Below are 22,608 nucleotides of genomic sequence, written 5' to 3'. Positions count from 1 at the left end.
CCTGGCCCTCAAGAGCTCCCTCTATCTCTGTGTCTCCTTTCTTCTTCCCTCTCTCTGCCCCCTCTGTATTGTCTCCAGGCCTGTGGGATCCTTTCCCAAGCCAGATGACCCATGTGGACGTGTGCGTTCTATGCTGCACCGCTTCTTCCTCTCTATTTGAAATGCATTCCTTGATTTATGCACCAAGGGCCTCCCGGCTGCAGCTTTTCCTAGGAACTCAGTAACTGTGAGGCATCGCTTGCAGCTCCTCCCCTTTCTTATCTAGCTCCATTCCATTCAGACATTCAAGATTCCCATTGGCTTCCGTGGGAGCAGGGGTCTATAGCTGTGTCTGGTGCCTCGCATTTCCTGACATTGGAATCCATCTGCCAAATGCATCCAGCAAAGCAACATGTTCCTGCTCCCGCTGAAGTCAATGGATGACTAACAGATACTGACAGGTTTCAGGAGAGTGATCACTTTAGACCCACTTTAGTGCAGGGGTGACCCAATGTAGGGTCACCCCTGCACTACTCTCTGCATTTGCCTCCTATTGGACTCTGCAGCAAAGTGTTATTAGATAACTCATGTTGGTCCAGTGTAAGGAGAGTGATCACTTTAGATAAGCTATTACCAGCAGGAGAGTGGGGTGGGGGGAGAGAAAACCGTTTGAAGTGATAAACACCCATTTTTTCATGGTCTGTGTGTATAAAAAATCCTCACTGCATTTTCCACTTTATGCATCCGATGAAGTGAGCTGTAGCTCATGAAAGCTTATGCTCAAATAAATTGGTTAGTCTCTAAGGTGCCACAAGTCCTCCTTTTCTTTTAACAGATACTGAGGAATCTTGGGAGAGGACAGCTTGGGGAAATAGCCAGAAAGGTGCAATGAATCCAGGGCCAAATTCCCTGCTGATGGAAATCGCCAGGGCTCCATTAACTTCAGTGGAGATGTGCCAGTTTCCAGCAGCACAGAATTTTCCTGGTCTGTCTCTGTTAGTCACTTACCTAGGGTCATGTCTAAGCTATGGGTGCCAGGGGCACAGATACGGTGGTGCTGCTGTGCTCTTGTAGTGTGGATGCTACCTACACCAATGGAAAGGGTTTTTCCACTGATGGAGGTAATCCATCTCCCCGAGTGGTGGTAGCTAGCCACATCGGCACCAGGGGTTAGGTTGGCTTAACTATGGCACTAGGGTGTGAAACATTTTACACCCCTGAGTGATGTAGCTAGGTCAATCTAAATTTTAAGCAGATGAGGAGAAATTGGCAAGACGGAACTGAAACTGGAACGTGCTACCTTCTCATCTTCTGTGGCATGACCATCAGCGTGAGGAGCGCAGGCTCTTCCTTGGAGTGGATTTCTTTCTTTCTTTCTTTCTTTCTTTCTTTCTTTCTTTCTTTCTTTCTTTCTTTTACAAAGCTGTTGTGGTTTGGTGTTTGACTTTTTTTTTTCCCTTTGGACCTAGCTGCCTCCAAGCATCAGATAATAAGGAATTGATAAAGTGGGCTGGAGATCTTGTAATTTGCTCATTTGTCTCGTAGACACACAAAACGTGTTCTCTCGCCCAGCGGAGTGTCAAGTCCATTAAGCAAAGATTTTCCCAGAGGGAGACACTTAGACACAGCTCCCCCCTCTCTTGGGGGGGGCTGACACCCTGCTGCCACTCCCATTCTTTGGGCAGGGGGGTCAGCAGCGAGGGGAACAGGAATGGGAATGAGTGACTGGGTAATGGGGCGTCTGTGCTGGAGTTCCAGGAGGCTGTCTGACCAGGTGCCAGGCCTGGGTGGAGAGGGCAGATGGCCATTTGTGTCACCTGCATTTGTGTCAGTCTGGACACGCTGTGATTTATGAGAGAGTCCAGAGGTGGGGGCAGGTCCAGCTGGCAGGATTCAAAGCAAGAGGTCTGGAGAAAAAGCAGAGTTGATTTTTGGTTGGTTTGGTTGGGTTTTTTTTACCTGAGGGATCTTGATTTCCAGATGCCCAAAATAGACACGAAAGGACCTTGTAGTGGTACGGTTTGAAGAAGGGTACCAGTATGAACCCTAAGCCTTAAGTGTTATACTGGGAGAAAGGACTTCTTTTCTGCGGGCCAGCTTGTGCAGCCCTGTGTCCCACTGGTGAGCACTTGCCTATGGAAGGCTATAAGATCCCTTGTGGAGTTAGTGCTCACCTGTCTCAGGGTTGCCCAAATGCAGAGTAGGAGTGAGGAACATCCAGCCACATGCTAGTCCCATGGCAAAATCGTGAAAGAACAGGTTAAAGAACACTGGGGAGATGTATCTAGTGGGGTCCCACAGGGGTCAGTCCTAGGTCTGGTACTAGCCAATATTTTCATTAATGATGTGGCTCATGGAGTGGAGAACATGCGTATAAAATTTGCAGATGACACTACACTGGGAGGGGTTGCAAGCACTTTGGAGGACACAATTAAAATTCAAAAGGACCTTGACAAATTGGAGAATTGGTCTGAAATCACCAAGATGAAATTCAATAAAGACAAGTGCAAAGTACTTCACTTAGGAAGGAAAAATCAAATGCACAGCTACACAATGGGGAATAACTGGCTAGGTGGGAGGCCTGCTGGACAGGGTGTAGAGGTTATAGTGGATCACAAATTGGATATGAGTCAACAATGTGCTACAGTTATGAAAAAGGCTAATATCCTGTGTATTAACAGAAGAATCATATGTAAGACCTGGGAGGTAATTGTCCCTCTCTAGTTTGCACTGGTGAGGCCCTAGCTGGAGTAATGTGTCCAGTTCTGGGTGCCACACTTTAAGAAAGGTGTGGACAAACTGGAGAGAGAATCCAGAGGAGAGCAACAAAAGGTCTAGAACACCTGACCAATAAGGAAAGGGGAGAAAAACTGGGCTTGTTTAGTCTTGAGAAAAGAAGGCTGAAGAGGGACCTGATGACAGCTTTGAATATGGTAAGGGCTGTTATAAAGAGGACTGTGATCAATTGTTCACCATGTCACTGAAGGTAGGACAAGAAGTAATGGGCTTCATCTGCAGCAAGGCAGATTTAGGTTAGATATTAGGGAAAACTTGGTAACTGTAATGGTAGTTAAACTCTGGAATAGGCTTTGAAGGGAGACTGTGTAATCACCATCATTGGAGGATTTTGAGAACAGGTTGATACATACCTGCCAGGTCCTGGTTTACTTCGTCCTGCCACAGCACAGGGAGCTGGACTTGATGACTTCTCGAGGTCCCTTCCAAGCCTGACATTTCTATGTTTCTATGAAAAAACCACGAATAGTGGAGCTGGTTGGGAATCTTCTGTTAAATGATTTTCCCAATAGAAAACAAAGTTTCTGCAAAATCAAAATTTTCTGCAGGCAATATTTCATTTCAGTTTCCCAGTGAGGAAAATTAAAATGAAATATTTGTTGTGGGTTAGTTTGACCCAGATCAGAGTATTTTATTGAATTGATCCAAAATCTTTCATTTTGAATCAGTTAAACAATAACATTAAGCTGCATTTTTCTAGCTCATTGTCTTATGGGTGTTGAAATTTGGGTCCCTGTTGTCTCCTACGAGCAGAGCTCCCTGGAGGACTATATCTCACACAGTGCAATGCGGCTCCCTCAGGAATGTCAAAATGTTTTTCAAAAATGTCTAAATGAAAAGTTTCTACAATTTTTTTTGAATTTCCATTCCATCACTTTTTTTTTTAATTTCAACTTTTCATCCCATTTTGGGATGAAAGCAAATGTTGATGTGTTGGAATTTCCCAGGGAATGGAAATTCCAGCTTTCGATCCGCTCCAGTCAATGGGTTTAAAAGCAAGACAGATCAGCTGTACACTCAGGATATAAACATCTGTATACACCTGGGTCTATCCTACTGCTTAGTGGGAGCTCCCTGCCCTGACAGTGAGGGAGAATGGACTAGAAGAACCAGGCACACAATTTTGTCTTGATTCCCAGGAGAAGAACCCAATGCTGTATTTGGAACAGACTCTGGGTGCAACTGCTAAGAGGAGGGAAGACCCTTACCTGGGGTCAAGTCTGTCAGGACTCCTGGGTCTAGGTGTGCCAAAGAGATTAGTTGTAACTAGAGCTGTGTCAGTAACTAATTTTTCAGTTTGTGGCTGTCCTGTAAAATCGGGGTGGAAAAATAATTCTGGTCAACCTGAAACAGACTTTTAAAAAATGTTTTGGTGAACCAAAATGTTGAAGAAAGAGTGTATTTTCGGTTGAACAAAATGCTTCATTTTTGAGCTTTTTAAATGTATTTTTAAACTTTTAAAATATAAGATTGAAGTACATTTTGAAATGAAAAATTGTTTCAAATCTAAACACTTGAATTTTGGGGTGGTCTTTTTTCAGGTTTTTTTTTTTTTTTTTTTTTTTTTTTTTTTTACTGAAACAAGTCAGTGAATTTGACATGAATTTGTGAAGCATTTTGGTGTCTCCTAATCTCCATTTTTTTCTTAGTGAAAAAAGTTTTGGATGGATAAGTTCTCCCAGCTCTAGTTGTAACTCATGCTAACACCGTGGGGCTCTCTGCCTGTCACTGTGGGCCTGGAGTTAAGGTTGTCTAGGTGCTATAACTGTGCATTTCCAATCCTTAATAACCTTAACACTGATTTCCTGAATATTTAATAGTTGGGTTTGGGATCACAACATCCTAGTAAGGATTTTTACTCTTAAGCTACTGGTAGGAACTGTCATCTTACGTCCATCATAATTTAGGTCTCTGTCTTGAAAAATAGGTTTGAATTTGCTACTTGTTTCAGGTTTAGAGGTTCAGGCAGTAACAGCTCATGGTTTTAGATACAGAGGTCCCAGGTTCAATGTCTACCGATAACCCAAACAAGGATGTTACATCTTTATTTTTGGGGGTGTTTGCAGTTTAAGACAACTTAAAGGGGCCTGACTTTTCAAACAAGGTTGAGTGCCCTCCCTTGGAAAATCTTTAAACCCTTTAAAGAGTCTCAGGTTGGGACCCACAAGTCACTCATTAGCCCTGGCAACTGAAATCAAGTAAGAGCAGACTGGCTGTACAGAATTCAGTGGTCTGTCTGCCAAGGAGGAATCTGAGAACCTCAGATTTCTCTCTCTGTCTTGGTGTCTTTCCTTCAGTGCCACCCACTGAGCATCCTTTGGAACATCATCCCAGTCCATTTGTAACTTTTGGCCATCAGTTTCCATGACCACCCATCGGTGCTGCCTTTCCATTGGCTTCTCCCTCTTCTCAAGTCCCCTACATCTCCAGCCAGCTAAAACGAGAACTTGCAATGCCTTGACTTCTTTTCACCCATTCTCCTTTTAACCCTGGAGATGAAAGCCAAGCCTGTACCATTTGCCTTCTCGCCAGCAGCCGTGTCACTATGGCTACGGAGTTCAGTTGTGGTAATATACGAGGCAGGAGAGGAGTGGAAGGGCCGGAACCTTATTACTCTTCAGAGGTACATTACATGGCTCATTGCACTGTCTGGAAGGTTAGGGCTTCTTTAAGAGCGTGTTCCTGCAATGGGGTAGGCTAATAGAAAAATGTCCCTTCAGACTCTTCCAAATAAAACCAGTTAAGGGCACAAGCGGCTGCTTTTGTCAGCAGTGAAGTGACATATTGCTCTGCTCCGGTGAGAGGTTAATGCTCTTAAGTGCAGTGAAGTAGCTCGTGTGCCTATAATGGTTACACACTGTGCTGGCCATCTGAATGCTCCTGCCTTAGAGAGCTCACATGCCACAGCCAGGGCTGTAGCTCAGGGCATGGGTGAAGGAAAGGGGAGGCGCGAGCGCAGCCTGCCACCATTAGATTTTTGACTCTGCTGAACAGTGAGCAGATACTAACAAGTGACCGGTTACTCTCTTTCCACAGTATGCATCCGATGAAGTGAGCTGTAGCTCACGAAAGCTTATGCTCAAATAAATTGGTTAGTCTCTAAGGTGCCACAAGTACTCCTTTTCTTTCTGGGGTGTTGGTAATAGATCACTAGTCTCTAAGGTGCCACAAGTACTCCTTTTCTTTCTGGGGTGTTGGTAATAGCCTTATGCTTCGGGCCCTACCAAATTCATGGCCATGAAAATTGCGTCACGGACCATGAAATCTGATCTTTTGTCTGCTTTTACCCTATACTATACAGATTTCACAGGGGAGAGCAGTGTTTCTCAAATTGGGGGCCCTGACCCAAAAGGGAGTTGCAGGGGGTTGCCAGGTTATTTTAGGGGGGTCGCGATATTGCCACCCTTACTTCTGCACTGCTGCCTTCAGAGCTGGGCGGCTGGAGAGTGGCGGCTGCTGACTGAGGGCCCAGCTCTGCAGGCAGCAGTGCAGAAGGGTGGCAATACCATGCCAGGCCATCCTTCCTTCTGCGCTGCTGCTGGCGGCGGCTCTGCCTTCAGAGCTGGGATCCCGGCCAGCAGCCGCCGCTCTCCGGCTGCCCAGCTCTGAAGGCAGCGCCGTCGCCAGCAGCAGCGCAGAAGTAAGAGGAGCAGTAGTGCAACCCCCCATACAATAAACTTGTGACCCTCCCCCCCACATAACTCCTTTTTGGGTCAGGACCTTTACAATTACAACACAGTGACATTTCAGATTTAAATAGCTGAAATCATGACATTTATGATTTTTAAAATCCTCTGACTGTGAAATTGACCAAAATGGACCGTGAATTTGGTAGGGCCCTATTTATGCTCTTTGGTCACAGGCTTAGAGAGATCAAGCTGTTATTGTCTGTCAGCTCAGTGGCCTGTGTGAAATGAGTTTGCCAGTTCTCAGTTTTATCCACCTCACAAAACATCCAGCATCACAGTGGGGCGGGGGGAAGAGCTCAGCAGACAGGTCACAGATGAAGGGGATCATAGATCTCCTATCAGTGCTCTTCTCGGTTGAGCTCTGAAAGGGCTAACTGAAGGCAGCAGCTAGATTGTTTTCCCTGAAGTAATGCCCAGGCAGGATCAGGACCCCGATTGTGCTAGGTGCTGTACAAATGCCTTGGCTGACCTAATTCCTACCCTGAAGATTTCTCAGTCTAGTTGAGAGGTGGCTCAAAGGGAGGATCATATTATTGCTGAATCGAACTCCTGGTTTTAACTTCTGAAGCAAAGGTGCTCCAGGGAGCTCAGCCTTTGGGTTCCAGACAGCACAGCCATTTCTCCCCCCCACATTTTGGATTAAATTATCATCAAGGAAATATTTAGTTGGTGGAAAAATATGAAAAGTGAAGTGTCTGGAGTCGGGGATTATTAATTCATGGGCTGATCTATTCTGAAATCCAACCCCTGATTAACAGGAAATGTTTCTGGCAATTTGGTGGGGAGGGGGAGGAGTGACGCTTCTTATACCGAGGGGCGGCACTGCCAGCCAGAGAGGGAGGCTGGGATATAGGATGGAGAAATGCTCAGCAAGGGAGAGTGTTGCTTTCACGGCTGCATGGGGCATAATGTGATTATCCTCAGGTTGTCTCCCAAGCCAAATGCGGAAAACATGTTATTTAAATTTCAAAAAGATCCGATTCCTCGCCAAACAGCTGTCAGAGCTGCTAAGTGTCACCGCAAAGCAGGTTAGAGCTGCTGCTTGGGCGTCTCTCCAAACTCCTGGAGGAATCACCACTAGCTCCAGGGAACGTGAGCAGGAGGTGCCGGTTTGGGAACACGGGGAGTGGGTAGACATTTGTATGTTGGTCTTTTGCACCTCACTTATGCATAGCGTGGGATTCAGCCCTGGGTGGAGGAGCCTGCGCTAGGCCTGTGTCCCAGTCAAGTCCCACTTTAGCCCTCTCTTGATGGATTAAGTGGTGCATATGTGACTGTCACCATCTTGGCCAACCCAGAGGGGATTGAACCAGGGACTGAAAAGCCTGAATCTCTAAAGCCTGAATGTCCTACACCCATCTGCCCGCACACATTCTTGCCTGCAGTTTCCTTTTCCCACCCCTTGTTCAGCTCCATCCCTTACCCTTCTGGTGCTCTTATTTTATTATTGCAGATGATCCAACCATTCCTGCCCTGACTAGACTCCACCCCACCTGTCCTGCCTCAGATGCCACTCCATCCCCATTCCTGCCCTGGTGCACCACCTTGTGTGCCCATTTGCTGAGGGCTTCTCTCCTGTCCTGTCCTCCTGCCCAGGATGTTCCCTCTATCCTGTGCTCCTACAAGTTTCTTCTCCAGTGTCTTTTAAGAGCAGCTGAGGCTGTGGCTCGGTGCAGCTGCTTCTCCCAGCCCCTCCCTTTGTTCCTTCTGCCCTGCACCCTTGGTGCTGTGTCCATGCATGCATGGAAGTAATGAGGCTGCGAAGGGAGTGGGCGCTTCCCCCCGATCTGAAGCTGAAGCAACTGAAGCAAACGAGCTGTTACTGTTGTTTGTCGATAACGAGGCTGGGCGAGCCTGGCATTGATTGCCTGTGGGGATGGCCGTGGGATTACGGTAACCTTTTTAAAAGGGGCTGTGGAAGCAAAGAGGGAGATATTACATACGCCGCGCTTGCTGGCTGCAGAGCAGCCGACCTGATTGGGAACTCCTGAAATACCATCACCAATGGCTTCGGTGGCGGGTCTCCCTCTAGCCCCTTGTGTGTGTTTGTTTCCTGCATCAATAGAACCAGTGCCCAAGTTGGCACAATTAGCAACCTGTGTTCTGAAGTGGAAGGGCAAGGGGGCTGCAGGGCAGGACTCAGAGGCCTCAGTAGAGCTGTTTGTGGAGAGCCCAGCAGGCCTGGAACAGCAGGGTGCTGGCGGAGCAGGTGAGGGCGCTGGCACAGTGATGTGGGGGAAGCTGCTAAATGCACTTCCATCATGGGGTCAATTTCAGCTGTGTTCTCCTCCATTTGTGCACACAGCTTCCCTTCTGGAGACCAGATGGCTCCAGAGCTTTCTGTGCCTCTGGCTCTGGTATCCTTACTGTAGTGCCCAGTGGTCCCAACTTGGCTCAGAAGCCCCTCGCATTAAGCTCCGCAAGCACACATCGCGAGAGACAGTTCCTGTCCGAAAGAGCTCACAGTCTGAACAGATGAGGCAGACGCAGGGTGGGACAAAGGGAGGATTATTCTCCCCATTTTACAGATTGGGGTGGGGGAACTGAGGCCCAGAAAGATGAACTAACTTGCCTGAGGCCACATAGGGGAGTCTGTGGCAGAGCCAGGAATTGCACCCACATTTTTTGAGTGCCCATCCAGTTCTTTAAGCACAAGACCAGCTTTCCTCTGTCTCTCTCTATCCCAGATTCCATCTCTCCTCCCCTTTCATTAAAAGCTTGCTAGGTCTCCCTTGCAGTAGACACCATTACATTTTATTGGTACCCCTTTTGGCCTGAGCAGCTGGTTAAAGTTTGGGACCCTGGCAGTTGTTCTAGCTGGGAGGAGAAATTGTTTCCCCAAACACAGGAGGAACAAAACAAACCCACAGACATTTTCTTTGTTGGTTGTCCCAGGCCTGCCTTTTCCAGTCAGCACTCTGTACCCAAAGAGCTTTGTCTCTTAGCTTTATCTCAGGACCACATTACTGTCCTTCCAGGCTAGGTCTGCTTGGCTTTTTCTCTCTACTTCTGCCTTCTGTCTCCTTGTGTTGTGCCTCTTGCGTTTGCCCACAGACCAGAGAAACTGTTCCCCAATCAAGGCCCTAGCCCTGCACTTGAAACCCCTTGAGCCACATGATTCAGCTTCTGCTCAGCCTTGCCATGTGCCTATGTTTTAGGTGCTGCTGCTGGAGCTTCAGTCACATGATCACAATGGATTCTTTACATTTATTCTGAATGAAAGGCAGTGACCCTCTCTGACCCATAACAAGGTTTAGCTCAAGCCAGAACAGTGTTCTACTGCCTGGTACTGTCTCTGCCCAATATTTGCAGTGAAGGGAACCCATGCTGGACAAGGGGGCGCTCTGAGCTCAGGCCGCAAGTTGGTGGTGAACGTTCATTCATTTTGTGTGCTAGCAGCGTCTGGCTTTTGGCAAAAGTGTGAATAATGACACATCTGTCCCAGGAGCCAAAGGCAGACCCAGGGAGAGCAGACATGGCTTCCAATGACATTAAGGGACGTTAGCAGCGACTCATTCGAGACTCAGACTTTGTACCAGTATTTTGCCTCAAAATTCTCCTGGACCCACCTGTCCTGGAGATTCTATGAAGCCTCTTTGTACAGGGGCTGATGGGGAGGGAGATGGATCTGGGGTACTGCTAAGCATCTAACTTCTGTCCTGGAGACCCTGATGCAGGCTCGAGCTCTTATATCCCTGATCTGTGCACAGTGGGCAGCATACACAGGGGTTGCAGGTGACCTCCCCTTTCCTGCCCTGGAAATCTCTGGATCATCTCCTGTCCCTGGAGGGCCCTGGGCCCTATCCTACCTGTTGTGAGGGTTGGGATAAGCTCGGGGAGTTGGAGGGGACTGGAGTTGCCACTCTCCCAGAGCTCCCTCAGAAACCCCAGCTTCACAGACCCCATTGCCTTTCTGCCTCAGGAAATGTTAATGCTTCTACCTTATTAATGAGCTCCCCAGAAACTGTGCTTTTCCAAGTACAGGCTCTATTAAAATGCATCCAGGTCCCCGCAGGTCTCAGGCAGGACAGAAGCAGATGCTCACGAGGATTATACATTAAGCCAGCACTGTGCATCGATCCCACATGTATGCCAGTGCATCAGAATGCTGCACGCTCTGCTCTGTTAAGTGTTCTGAGGGCTCTGAGGAGGGTCGGCCGGAGTCAGCATGATCCAGCTGCACCAGTGCCTGATTCCTTCTGGTCTAAACCAGATCTCAGATCAAATGCTCAGCGAGTGCGGGACAAGGTGAAAAAAGGCCCTGGGAGCTGGAGAGAGACAACTGCCATGTGTCTACCACCATACGTGCTGCCCCCAGGCATGTCTGCCTGCTTATCATCTGTCTATTGCTCCTCACTGTGGTATCTAGGGAAGGGGAAGTTGCAGGGTAGAACGTATGTAGCTTGGGAAGACAGGAATCTGGGCAAACTCTGTGCTCTGTATTGTATTTTGCAGGGCAGGTTTTTAGCGTATATGCTGTGTTAGTACTTAGCACTTGTCTAGAGCTTGGCAAGCAACTGTCCCAGCAGAGAACACTCCCCAAGCCACTGCTGAGGAAGGGTGTGGGATAAATAGCTGGCTGTGCATGCGTTGGGGGTGGGGGGATTGTAGCTGCTTCTGTCCCTGCCTTTTCAAGTAGGGTGTGCGACATGGCACATCAGAGCCAGCTGCGAGTGCGATCACAGCTACCCCAGTTCTAGCCTTTCTGAGCAGGAGGTGCAGCAGGGAATGGTGCAGGTGGACTGGCTGTTGGGAAACACCCAGTCATTCCAGTTTTGGCCTTTCCCAGCAGGCGGTGCTGCAGGGAGAGGTGTTGGAAGGCCTGAAATGCCTCAGTTGCAGAGATGGCTTTAGAAGCCGTCTGATTCTCTTAACAGCTGCTTCGGTAGGCTACAGCTTAGGAGGGCTGGCTGTGGGGGAGCTCTTGGTGGGGCCTGTGAGCGCTGATGGAACAAAGCAGGGAGCGGAAAAAACAAAGCCAAGGTTTCCCATCTAGGTAGCTGCTTGCCATTTGCTAATTACCAGGGCTCTGCAAATATTTCTGTTAGGAAACCCTCCTTGATGCTGCCGTCTGTCTCTGCCAGTGGAAACTGGGGAACAATGGGCGAATCCAGGATCCTGGCTGGTTTGCGGGGGAGGGGAAATTAGGGCAGAAATTACTGATGCAGTCAGATGACTTTAAAATAGCACCCAGCTCTCCTTGGGCAATTCATCCTTTTGACAAAAATTTCAGCCCATGTTCCTTGTCCAGGGTGTGTGTGTTTGTATATGTCTGTGTTTGGTTTTTGTTTTTGCTGATTGCTGGGATTCCGAGAGCAGATGCTGCACATCCAGCTGTGCACTTGGCAGGCCTGCATTTCCGCTTCTCCGGCAGCTCTCTTCACTTAACCGCTCCCCTTCTCCCTGGCCCTGCCGGGCTGCAAGCGGCCCTGCTGGGTCTCTAGCTCAGTGCTCTTGGCTTGGCTAGACTAGGGGCTGTCCGCGTCCATGGGACAATGCTAGTGCAAGTGCCTAATGCAGGCAAAAAAAAAAAGAAAGGGCTGGTGCTGGAGTGGTTTACTCCAGATATGCCTCCCCAGAGCCAGCCCTGTCTTGCGCCAGGGCAGGGCACCCCTACTGGAGGGGTTGCACCCATGTAGCTGTTTCGCTGCAGAAGCACCGAGTATACACTGGGTCTATGGGCAGGGGTCACATGGCCCCCTGGGGGAACCAGAGGGGAAGGTGCTAGCTGGCCGGGACCGGGCCCATCACAGGAGGTGATTCTGTTCTAGTGCTGGGCAAATAATTAATCCCTATTCATTGAATAATGGACTGGAAAAATAGTGCAAATTCATGGCATAAATTATGCGCTGAATATTATTTGATGAGTTCTGATCGCCCTGCTGCTTCTCACCTGGCTCAGGTTAACCCCTTCCACTCCAGCTGCATATCTCTAGTCTGAGCAGACCTTAGGGAAATTTGTGGTAAATACAGGTCCTGTTCTGGCTGCAGATATACACACTGATTCAGATTCAGATATTTAGGTCAGAAGGGACCATTATGATCATCTAGTCTGACCTCCTGCACAACGCAGGCCACAGAATTTCACCCACCACTCCTACAAAAAAACCTCACACCTATATCTGTGCTATTGAAGTCCTCAAATCGTAGTTTAAAGACTTCAAGGAGCAGAGAATCCTCCAGCAAGTGACCCGTGCCCCATGCTACAGAGGAAGGCGAAAAACCTCCAGGGCCTTCCAATCTGCCCTGGAGGAAAATTCCTTCCTGACCCCAAATATGGCGATCAGCTAAACCCTGAGCATATGGGCAAGATTCATCAGCCAGATACTACAGAAAATTCTTTCACTGATCTGGTGGCAGCTCTCTGTGACCCTCCTAACAGGAATTGGTCATGCGAATCGCAGGGGTGAATACGCCAAGGTCTCAGTTGGGTGACAGTGCCCACGTTTTCTGACTCAGATGCCTGAGAGCGCCTGGCTAAGGGGCTCTGAGCTCCTGTGACTCTCACTGAAGTCACTGGAGGAGTGGTGGTTGCTCTGGGTCTGGCCCTTTGTGATGCTGAGGGTTAGAGTTTGCCAGCAGATGGGGGCAGAGAGGGGTCCTGTGCCAAGTTGGCAAATATGTTTTCCTAAGTATTAACACACTTTAAAAAAAATGCCCCAACCTCCTGGTGTTTCCTCGGCAGAGAACAGGAAATGGCTCTTGGTTTGAGCTGCCCACAAGAATGAACCCTGCAGCTGCTCATAGAATCATAGAAGCACAGGTCTGGAAGGAACCACAAGAGGTCACCCTCTGCGCTGAGGCAGGACTTAGAATATAGTGTACCTAGTATACCTATATCTTTGCCCTCAGTCTGGAGCTCCAGCGACAGGCTGGCTCGGGGGGTCTGGGTTAGGCCTCCGGGGTGCTGCATTGGTGGATGGGTCTCTGAGGGGCAGGTGGTTTGCTACAGTGCATGACCAATCAGATGGACCATGCTCTTTTCTTCCCAAAGCTCCATTTGCTCAACTGGGGCACCTTGCTGGTGGATGAAGGGTAAAATCTGTACCTGTTGGCGGACTTGTACCCTCTTAAGGGCTACCCTCTCTGGAGAAGTGAGTTCCAAGCATCTATTCATCCTTGGAAATCAGTTCTCTGTGCGAGACACCCTGACCATGATGCTCCGCTGAGCCTGCCTTTGCACTCTTATTGACACAGCTTAGGCAACGTAAAGGAGCCTGGGGCCTTAGTGTAAATAGGAACCAGATTCCTCTTGTGATCAGTCACCAGTGCACTGTTTGTGCAAAATGCTACCAGTGTGGTAGCACTTTACACCCACACTTTACTGGTGGGATTGACTGCGCCCAGTGCAGGGCACCGGATTGTCATCCCCTGTTCTTTGCATGAACGGTGCAATTCACCCCTAGGTAAATAACACAGGCGAGGTCCTTGCATCTCACTTCTGGCCGAAAGGGAGAATTTCACCCTGTTACTTGAGGCGACCCCATGCTAGTGGCAGCTGGCCCAGCACCTCTGGGTCAGGCTGCAGTGGCTTACACAGAGACCGTAAAGTAGCACCAACTGTGACACACGTCATTCACCACATGCCTCTCGCTGTGCAGTGATGCCAGCATCCCACACTCTCCCCGGGGGTTTATTTACCCAGTAGCTACGCAGTGAGCCATTGCCACTGCTGCATTTTCACATGGTTTTTGTAGGAATTGTACCAATTTGTTGCCTATGCTCCTATGTCTATATACAGACACTTTTTTTAAAAGCAAATATCTTCTGTGTTCAGGCTCTGATTGGGAAAGAGCCAAGCTGTAATTACAGCGGCATTAGTGAAAGAATATGCTGGGAGAGGGGGAAGCAAAGCACCCAGGAAAGCTAAAAACGGCCATAAATTCCTAGCTGGACCATTGTCTTCCCCACCCCTCACCCCTTATGGCACCCTAGCAGCTGCCCTCCTCTTGTCCTTGCCACAGGTACCTGCAATGCAGAGGTGTCTCTTCAAGACATGGATTTTCAATGGAAGGAAGTGTTGCCAAATAACCAGTTCAGTGCCTCACCACATGCAGTTGCCACACTGCTGTGTGGCATCCCGGCTGGCAGGAACGTGGCTGATGACTGCTGCGTTGAATGAGTGGCTCAGCTAGGTTCTGGTGATGCCTATCCCATTCGTAGTGTAATAGGCACAGTGTGGTGTGTGCCTGGACACTGCAGCGGAGTCTTGGTGCGGGGGCATGCTAGAATGCTGTAGCTGTAGCCACCCTGTTCTGGATCCCCTAGTTACATACACCCTCTCCTCTTCACCTCTAGTCTCGGGGCATGTCAGCAGCATCAGTCACTCTGCCACCCCTCTGAGTAATGCCCATCCCCTCTCCCTCTCTCTGCTTGGACAGGAATGGATCCTGCCACCAACTCCAAAAGTAACCACTGCCTAGATGCAGCCAAAGCCTGCAACCTGAATGACAACTGCAAGAGGCTGCGCTCAGCTTACATCTCCACCTGCAGCAAGGAGATCTCGGCCACCGAGCACTGCAACCGCCGCAAGTGCCACAAGGCCCTGCGCCAGTTCTTCGACCGGGTGCCCAGCGAATACACCTACCGGTTGCTCTTCTGCTCCTGCAAGGACCAGGCCTGTGCCGAGCGCCGCCGGCAGACCATAGTCCCCAGCTGCTCCTACGAGGACAAGGAGAAGCCCAACTGCCTGGATCTGCGGAACATGTGCCGGACGGACCATCTCTGCCGGTAAGAACTGTCCTCTCTCCCTCCCCCGCCATGTACACGTGCACGCTTTGTTCTTGGTTCTCCACCTGCATGGCATGATGGGGAGACTAGAACAGGGATGCCCCACAGACCCTCATGGGGCATTCCCTGCAGAGCTGGTGGGGTCCAAAGGCCTGATGGCAAATACTTTTCCATCTGCCTGGTCTCCTAACAAACCTGGATCCTTCCCGGTCCCTCCAAGGAGCCAGGACATTGGAGGCGGGGTAAGAGAAGCCTCCTCTTCCATTCACAACTCCTCTCACCTCCCACCTGCCCACGCCAAGCTGAGGAGTGGGCGGAGGGGATGTTGTCCTGGAGTGTGGAGGGAGGCACAGAACAGTCACAGCACCGCATCAATACAATGATGCAGTGATTGTGTGGCCTCCTCTGGCTCCCTTGCAGTGCTGGGGTGTGCGGTTGGTCTGTGTACAGGTTTGCAGTGGTCTCTTCTGCACTAGGCTCTGGCAGAGCTGGTTAGCCGCTGGCGGCTGGGTTTATCCTGGTTCTGGTTGTTTGGTTGCTCTCTGGCTCCATGCTGCATTTGGCTGGTTGGCTCTCTTCTAGGTTTTTAAACTACTGAGTCTGGGTCAGATTGTGTGCTGGTGTGAACTGGTGCACGGTTCCATGGACTCAGTGACTCCAGGGACCCGGCATGCCCTTAGACCAGGGCGGTGCAACTCTAGTCTCTGACATGCTTGTCATGACATGGTGCTTCCATGTTCCCCAGTAGGCACCTTGCTATGTAGTCCATCCTCTGTGGATTCCCTTTGCTGGTTTTAACTCACAGGAACCTGTGATTTAAGAGATTAACTCAGATCCTTCTTGGTCACCCCTCTTGCTGCTGGATGAGTGCGTGGTGTTGTAAACAATCCCCCATGGCTGCAGCATTTCCACTGATTGCTGACTGGTGTCTGGGGGATCCTGTACTGAGGTAGAGCCACTTGGTGTACAGTGGTACAGCCTGCGGACTGAGTGTTCCATTAGACCTTGGTGGGATACTAGAAGAACTCAGGCTTGATTGTGTAGTCCAGGCTCCGTCTGCTGCTGGAGAGGAGCTTTATTCCTTATCCAAAGACCTGGATGCTTAGAGGTGTCCCCTCTGCTGGTTCAATCATCGCCTTGGCAGTGATGTTCTGTCACAGCTGCTCAGATTCCTTCCTCTGTCTGTTGGCATGTTTAATCTGTCTCTCTGTCTGCCTAGCCTACCCCGGCCTCACCTTTCTAGGTATTTACACCGGTCTCATCATCACGTCATCCGACCTTCCGGGGGAAGGGCTACAACTGTACTGAGGAATTTGTCTTAAGTCTTTGTCTAATGTCATTGGCTTGTTGGAAGCGCCGGGGAATTTAGCGCCCAGAGCTAAAGAGGGTTTTATGGAATCTGCTCTATGGGGGGAGCTGGTTGATGTATTTCTGTGTGTGACCGCCTTCCTCATTACATTTTGAATTTTGACAAACCAGGGAAAGACAGTTTTCCCTGTTGGTTTTTATTTCACTAGCACTACTAACAAGCCCAGTCTTAAGGGGAAGTACTGTCTAGACTCTAGCGGTTAAGGCCAGGGAGTGGGAGTCCAAAGATCTGGGTTCTATTCACCAGCTCAGCCAGTGACCTGCTGTGAGATCTTGGCCTGGTCACTTCCCCTCTCTGGGCCTCCCGTTCCCCTCCCACCCTTTCTCTGTCTTGTCTATATACACTGTGAGCATTTTGGGCCTGGGGCTGTCTCTGATTGTGTGTTTGTACAGTGCCTAGCATGCTGGGGCCTGGACTCTGTTCAGGCTCCTAGTCATTGCAGTAATATAAATAGTAAGACATAGTAAGTAACAAGGGGTCCTCATTCGATGCTTTGTGCCTGGAGGATTGGGGTGTAGGGGAGCTGTCTTTCAGTGGCAGGTGGGTGTAGGGAGAAGGAAGACAGCCTGATGATCAGGGTGTTAGCTTGGGCACCTGTGGTCAATTCCCTGCCCTGCCACTGACTTACCATAGACTTAGCCGGTCTGGGTATGTCTACACTGCATTTTAAAACCCGCAGCAGTGAGTCTTAGAGCCCAGGACTACAGACTCGGTCTCATGCTACGGCGCTAAATAGAGCTGTATAGCTTGGGCTCTGAAGCCCAGCCTGGCTTCATTTTTAGTGTTGTAATGCGAACCAGAGTCTGTAGACCCAGGCTCTGAGACTCTCTGCGGCGGGTTTTAAAACGCAGGGTAGATGTGTCCACACGGCCTCAGTCTCCCAGCCGTACAATGGGGATAAAGCACTACATTGCCTCACGGGGGTGCTGTGGGGATAACCCCATGAAAACCTGTGTGGTGCTCACTGCTCAAATGCTACAGCAATGGGCACCATTTAAATACCACTCAGAGATGAGCTCTTGCTTTAAAAACCCACACCCATGTCTCCACTCTTAGTGAAGGCTCTTGGTTCCCCTGTGTACAAACCAAATCGAGAGTGCTCCGGACTTTCCTCTGAGCATTATTATTCATACAGCAAAAACTCCCCTTGCTCTCCCCAGTGAAAGATTGGCCCCGGAAAGAATTTGTTTAATATCGGAGGAGAGTCCACTTCCTGTCGCATGGCTGCAGGCTCTCGGTGGTTAGTGTCAAAATAGAATCATAGAACTGGAAGGGACCTTGAGAGGTCATCTAGTCCAGTCCCTGCACTCGTAAAGCTGTATCTACTTCTCCTCTCCTTGCAAATGAGTCAGTTTGAAATTTCTGAATGTGGCTTTTAATCCACCAGTAATACAATACACCAGTGTCTATGAATAAATGATACGGGGCAGGCTCTGTGCAGCATCAAATTAACGGCAGTTCTTTGTCAGCAGGTCTGCAAGCCCGACACTTGTCAGAAGTTAAATGCTGTGGATGTGTCCGGCTCGCAGAGGGAAATAACCTGCATTAGGAAAGAGTTGAGAGAGAGTGCCTGAGAGAATGTAGCTCTGTAGAGCACAAATTATAGACCCCTTCCAGCATGAAACGAAATTTAGACTGAAAGGGGAGGGAGAGCAGCAGGAGTGCAGGAAAGTGTGCGACATTTGCCTTGTGTGTTTTCACTTTGAAATATGTTCCTGGCAAAGAAGAGAATGTACAATGGTGTGTCAGAGCCCTGGGGCTGGGGACGCAAGACTTCTGGGTTCTAGCCTTAGCTCGTGGAGGGCAGCGCAGGTCTAGTGCTTACAGCAGAGGACGGGAAGTCAGGATGGCAGGATGCTATGTCTGCCTCAGGGAGTGCAGTGGGGTCTAGTGGTTACAGTAAGGGAGTGTGAAAGCAGGACTCCAAGGTTCCATTCCTGGCTCTGCCATGGGCTAGCTGGGTGGCCCTTAGGGCCAAATTTTCAAACTTGGGTAGCTAAACACGGGCACTTAAATTTTTATTTAGGTACCTATCTTTTGCCACTGAATTTGAAAAGTTTGGGCTTATCCTCTCTGCCTGTTTGTTCTCTTGGTAAAATGTAGATAGTGATAGCGGCCTACCTCACCAATAGCTGTGATTAATTAATTAAACACTTGGAGAACATTGCGTGAACATGCTAGGAAAGTACAAAGTAGATGTTGAAGTCAGCCTGTACAGAACTCAGGAATTCTGGTTTCCGGTGCCCCTGCTCTACCTGCTAGACCCACACTGCCTTCCAGATCCTAGCATAGCACCTGGAGTTGTAACTCTCAGTCCCTTGCTCTAGCCCTGAGGGCACGTCATGCTTGTCTGCTTACTTAGACTCCTTATTGTCTGGTGGCCTTAGGAAGGGATAGCGCTGGTCTTGCACAGCAATGTCATGCCTTGCAAAGGGTTAATCTATCCAAGGCATCCCTAGCTACCAGTGAGGAGTAGCCAGTAGCCCTGTTCACATGCGATGGGATTCTGACATGCTTGGGCAGCTCACTTGACCTGCTTTTGTTTGCAGCTGTAAAGCTGTTTAAAAGCAGAGACCTGTCTGCGGACAAATGCGGCCCAACACCTGAGCTGTGTTTCCCTGCGGGATGCAGGCAGAAAAAAAACAAAGAATAATTTTCTTTTTAACTGTCAGGCTGAGAGCTAGAGAGGAGATTTCGTTCCTGGTGTTTGAAATGGAAATGGCTCGAGCAGATCCTCTGGCTGAGTTTATAGCTGGGGTGCGTGCATGGGTGGGTGTTTATGTGCACCACTCTGTGTCTGTGCATGACGTAACCTTTAATTAAAAATGAATCTTTAATTCCTGGAGACTCCAGGACCATTCTGGAGGGTTGGCAGCCCTAGAAAAGAAGAACTTTGTTTTGTGAAAAAAGTTGAGGTTTTGGCATTTGGCTTGATTCCACACTGGGACAAAACTGAGACCTTTAGAAAAACCAGAGAGAGAGAAACTTGTCTACACAGCAGTACCCACAGCAGCAAATTTCAGAGCCTGGGTCAACTGACTTGGACTCACGGGGCCCATGCCCGAGGCTTAAATTAGCAATGTCAGCATTCCCACTTGGACTGTAGCCTGTCTCCCATCTTGCTGGGTTTCAGAGCCTGGGCTCCAGCCCGAACCTGAATGTCTACACTGCTATTTTTATCCTAGCAGTGCGAGCCTGAGTCAGTTGACCTGGACGCTGAAGTTTTTTAGCTGTGTAGACATAGCCAGAGTGCCACCCCAGAAAAGCAAGGTGGCCAGGCACTCACCTGGGATGCGAGAGATCCAGGTTCAAGTCCCTGCTCTCCCTGATTTGGTGCCCTTACCACTGGGCTATAGAGTCAGTCTTTCTGGCCCTGACCCAGTGCAACATGCAACAGCTCCAGCAGGAGAGACCCCCCCCACCGCAGAATACCCTGGGGGTCAGGGCACCCACTTGAGATGGTGGAGACCCAGGGTTATGTCCCTGCTCCAAATCAGGAAGACAAAGGACCTGAACCTGGGTTCCCACATCCCTGCTGCATGCCCTAATCACTGGGGCTCTCTCATTTTGATGAGGAATTCCATCCTGGGCCCAAGAAACCTTCCAGGGAAAAGTTTTGTTGATCCTGCACCACTTCAGTGAAAAGTTTCGGTTTCGACAAATTGGCCTTTTTCAATTACAGTAAGTGTTGTTGAAAAATTCCCTACCTGCCCGACTGCCCAGGTACCTCAATCCCCATCAGCAGCACCCCTAGTTATTCTAGTTCTGGGGCCCTCCACAGCTCTGCCAGTGACCCTCAATCTGGCTCTGCTCCTCCCCCACCCCCGCCCAGCCTCGTAACTTGCTCTCCTATCCCTGCAACAAAGCTGGCGTTTGTGCCAAGCTGTGGAATTTGGTGATACTTGCTCTGGGGGCCTTTCTCGGGCCAGTCTGAGCCTGAGCATTAATGGTGCTGAGAGACTCTCTGTGGGTTCTGTGATGCCAGCCATCAGTGTGGGATCTGAGCACTTTCCACTTAAAATCAATAGCAATAGTGAAGTCCCTGGTGGGTTTCCTGGAGTCTCTGGCACTTCTCCCCTTTTGGGTTAAAAATCCCAACAATCTCTGCTTGGGGTTAGGGTGGTTGTTTCAAAACCGTTATTAATATACTGGGCGGGGGGGAGTATAGGTTGATTAGTTTCAGTGTTGTTTGCTTTGGGGGTGTTTTGGGCCTTGGGGCTAGAAGCAGGCGTCAATGTTGTGAGCGCCAGTCTTACGGTGGGAAGGCAGCAACCCAGCCAGTCCCACTGGGGACAAACAGCAGAGCAGAGCTGTTGGCAGTGTAATAAAAATCCCCTGATGGAGGCCAAGAGGCTTCTGGGTGTCAGGCACCATGAGTGCACAGGGCCAGCTGTGACGTGGGTATCAGACTACCAAAAGGAGGGCAAACCCTGCATTTACTACAGACAGCCCCCCAACCTGAAGCGAATACTCACCAACAACCACATACCACACAACAGAACCACTAACCCAGGAACCTATCCTTGCAACAAAGCCCGTTGCCAACTGTGCCCACATATCTATTCAGGGAACACCATCACAGGGCCTAACAACATCAGCCACACTATCAGAGGCTCGTTCACCTGCACATCCACCAATGTGATATATGCCATCATGTGCCAGCAATGCCCCTCTGCCATGTACATTGGTCAAACTGGACAGTCTCTACGTAAAAGAATAAATGGACACAAATCAGATGTTAAGAATTATAACATTCATAAACCAGTCGGAGAACACTTCAATCTCTCTGGTCACGCAATCACAGACATGAGGGTCGCTATCTTAAAGCAAAAAAACTTCATATCCAGACTCCAGCGAGAAACTGCTGAATTGGAATTCATTTGCAAATTGGATACTATTAATTTGGGCTTGAATAGAGACTGGGAGTGGCTAAATCATTATGCAAGGTAGCCTATCTCCCCTTGTTTTTTTCCTACAAACCCCCCCCCCCCAAGACGTTCTGGTTAAACTTGGATTATTGCTGTGCACATTGTAAGATGAGCTATTGCCAGCAGGAGAGTGAGTTTGTGTGTGGGGTTTTTGGAGGGGGGTGTGTGTGTGGGGGGGGGTGGTGAGAAAACCTGGATTAGTGCTGGAAATGACCCACCTTGATTATCATGCGCATTATAAAGAGAGGTTTCAAAGAGGGATGGGCTATTACCAGCAGGAGAGTGAGTTTGTATGTGTGTCTGTGGGGGGGGGGGGGAAGGGTGAGAAAACCTGGATTTGTGCTGGAAATGGCCCTCCTTGATGATCAATTTAGATAAGCTGTTATGAGCAGGACAGTGGGGTGGGAGGAAGTTTTGTTTCATGGTCTCTGTGTGTATATAATGTCTTCTGCAGTTTCCACAATATGCTATGCATCCGATGAAGTGAGCTGTAGCTCACGAAAGCTCATGCTCAAATAAACTGATTAGTATCTAAGGTGCCACAAGTCCTCCTTTTCTTTTTTCTTTTTACGAATACAGACTAACACGGCTGTTACTCTGAAACCTGCATTTACTGTCTCTCCCAGGGGTGTGTGTGTGTTGGGGTGCATGTGTCTTAAGATAAATGTAGGCGCATATGTGTGGGTTAGGTGGTCTGTGTTGGGGTTATCTGGATGCTGGGGCTCTTTGGTGTGTTTGGGATGATTTGTGGGGGTTGGAGGATTGGGCAGGAATGTTGTAAGGGGCACCTTGGGGTGAGCAATTTGGGGGTCGGGACAATGTGAGTGTTGTGTGACAGAGGCAGTTTGGGGAGGGCGTGTTTGGGGATGTGACCATTGAGGTTGGCACGTGGGGAGCTGAGTTGGTTTGGTCTGTGCGCTTTTGTTGTGTTGTGGGCTGGAGGAGAGTGTCATCTGAGATCAGAGAGAGGAAAATCTTGACTGATGTTACAAGGATGCACGGAAGAACCGGCCAAGGAAAAACATCATTAGCGATAGACTTGTCTCAGTGTATCTGAGTCTCCCGCTGCCCCTGTCTATATGACTTTGTCTGTCTGTCTATCTAGCTGCTGAGACTC

The 22,608-nt window shown here is 49.3% G+C and overlaps 1 protein-coding gene across 1 annotated transcript in view; it reads left to right on the top strand.

The window, feature by feature from the left end:
* Positions 1–22,608, top strand: part of GFRA2 (GDNF family receptor alpha 2) — a 96,456-nt gene that overhangs the window by 27,796 nt on the left and 46,052 nt on the right. Inside the window, exon 4 of the mRNA XM_074940029.1 lies at positions 14,846–15,194. Within this exon, the coding sequence (XP_074796130.1) occupies positions 14,846–15,194 (349 nt within the window). The remainder of the gene's footprint in view (positions 1–14,845; positions 15,195–22,608) is intronic.

This window comes from Natator depressus, chromosome 26 (assembly GCF_965152275.1).
Source record: "Natator depressus isolate rNatDep1 chromosome 26, rNatDep2.hap1, whole genome shotgun sequence".
Taxonomy (NCBI): Eukaryota; Metazoa; Chordata; order Testudines; family Cheloniidae; genus Natator; species Natator depressus.
The sequence above is the reverse complement of the archived record's forward strand: the minus strand, read 5'-3'. Positions and strand labels throughout refer to the sequence as shown.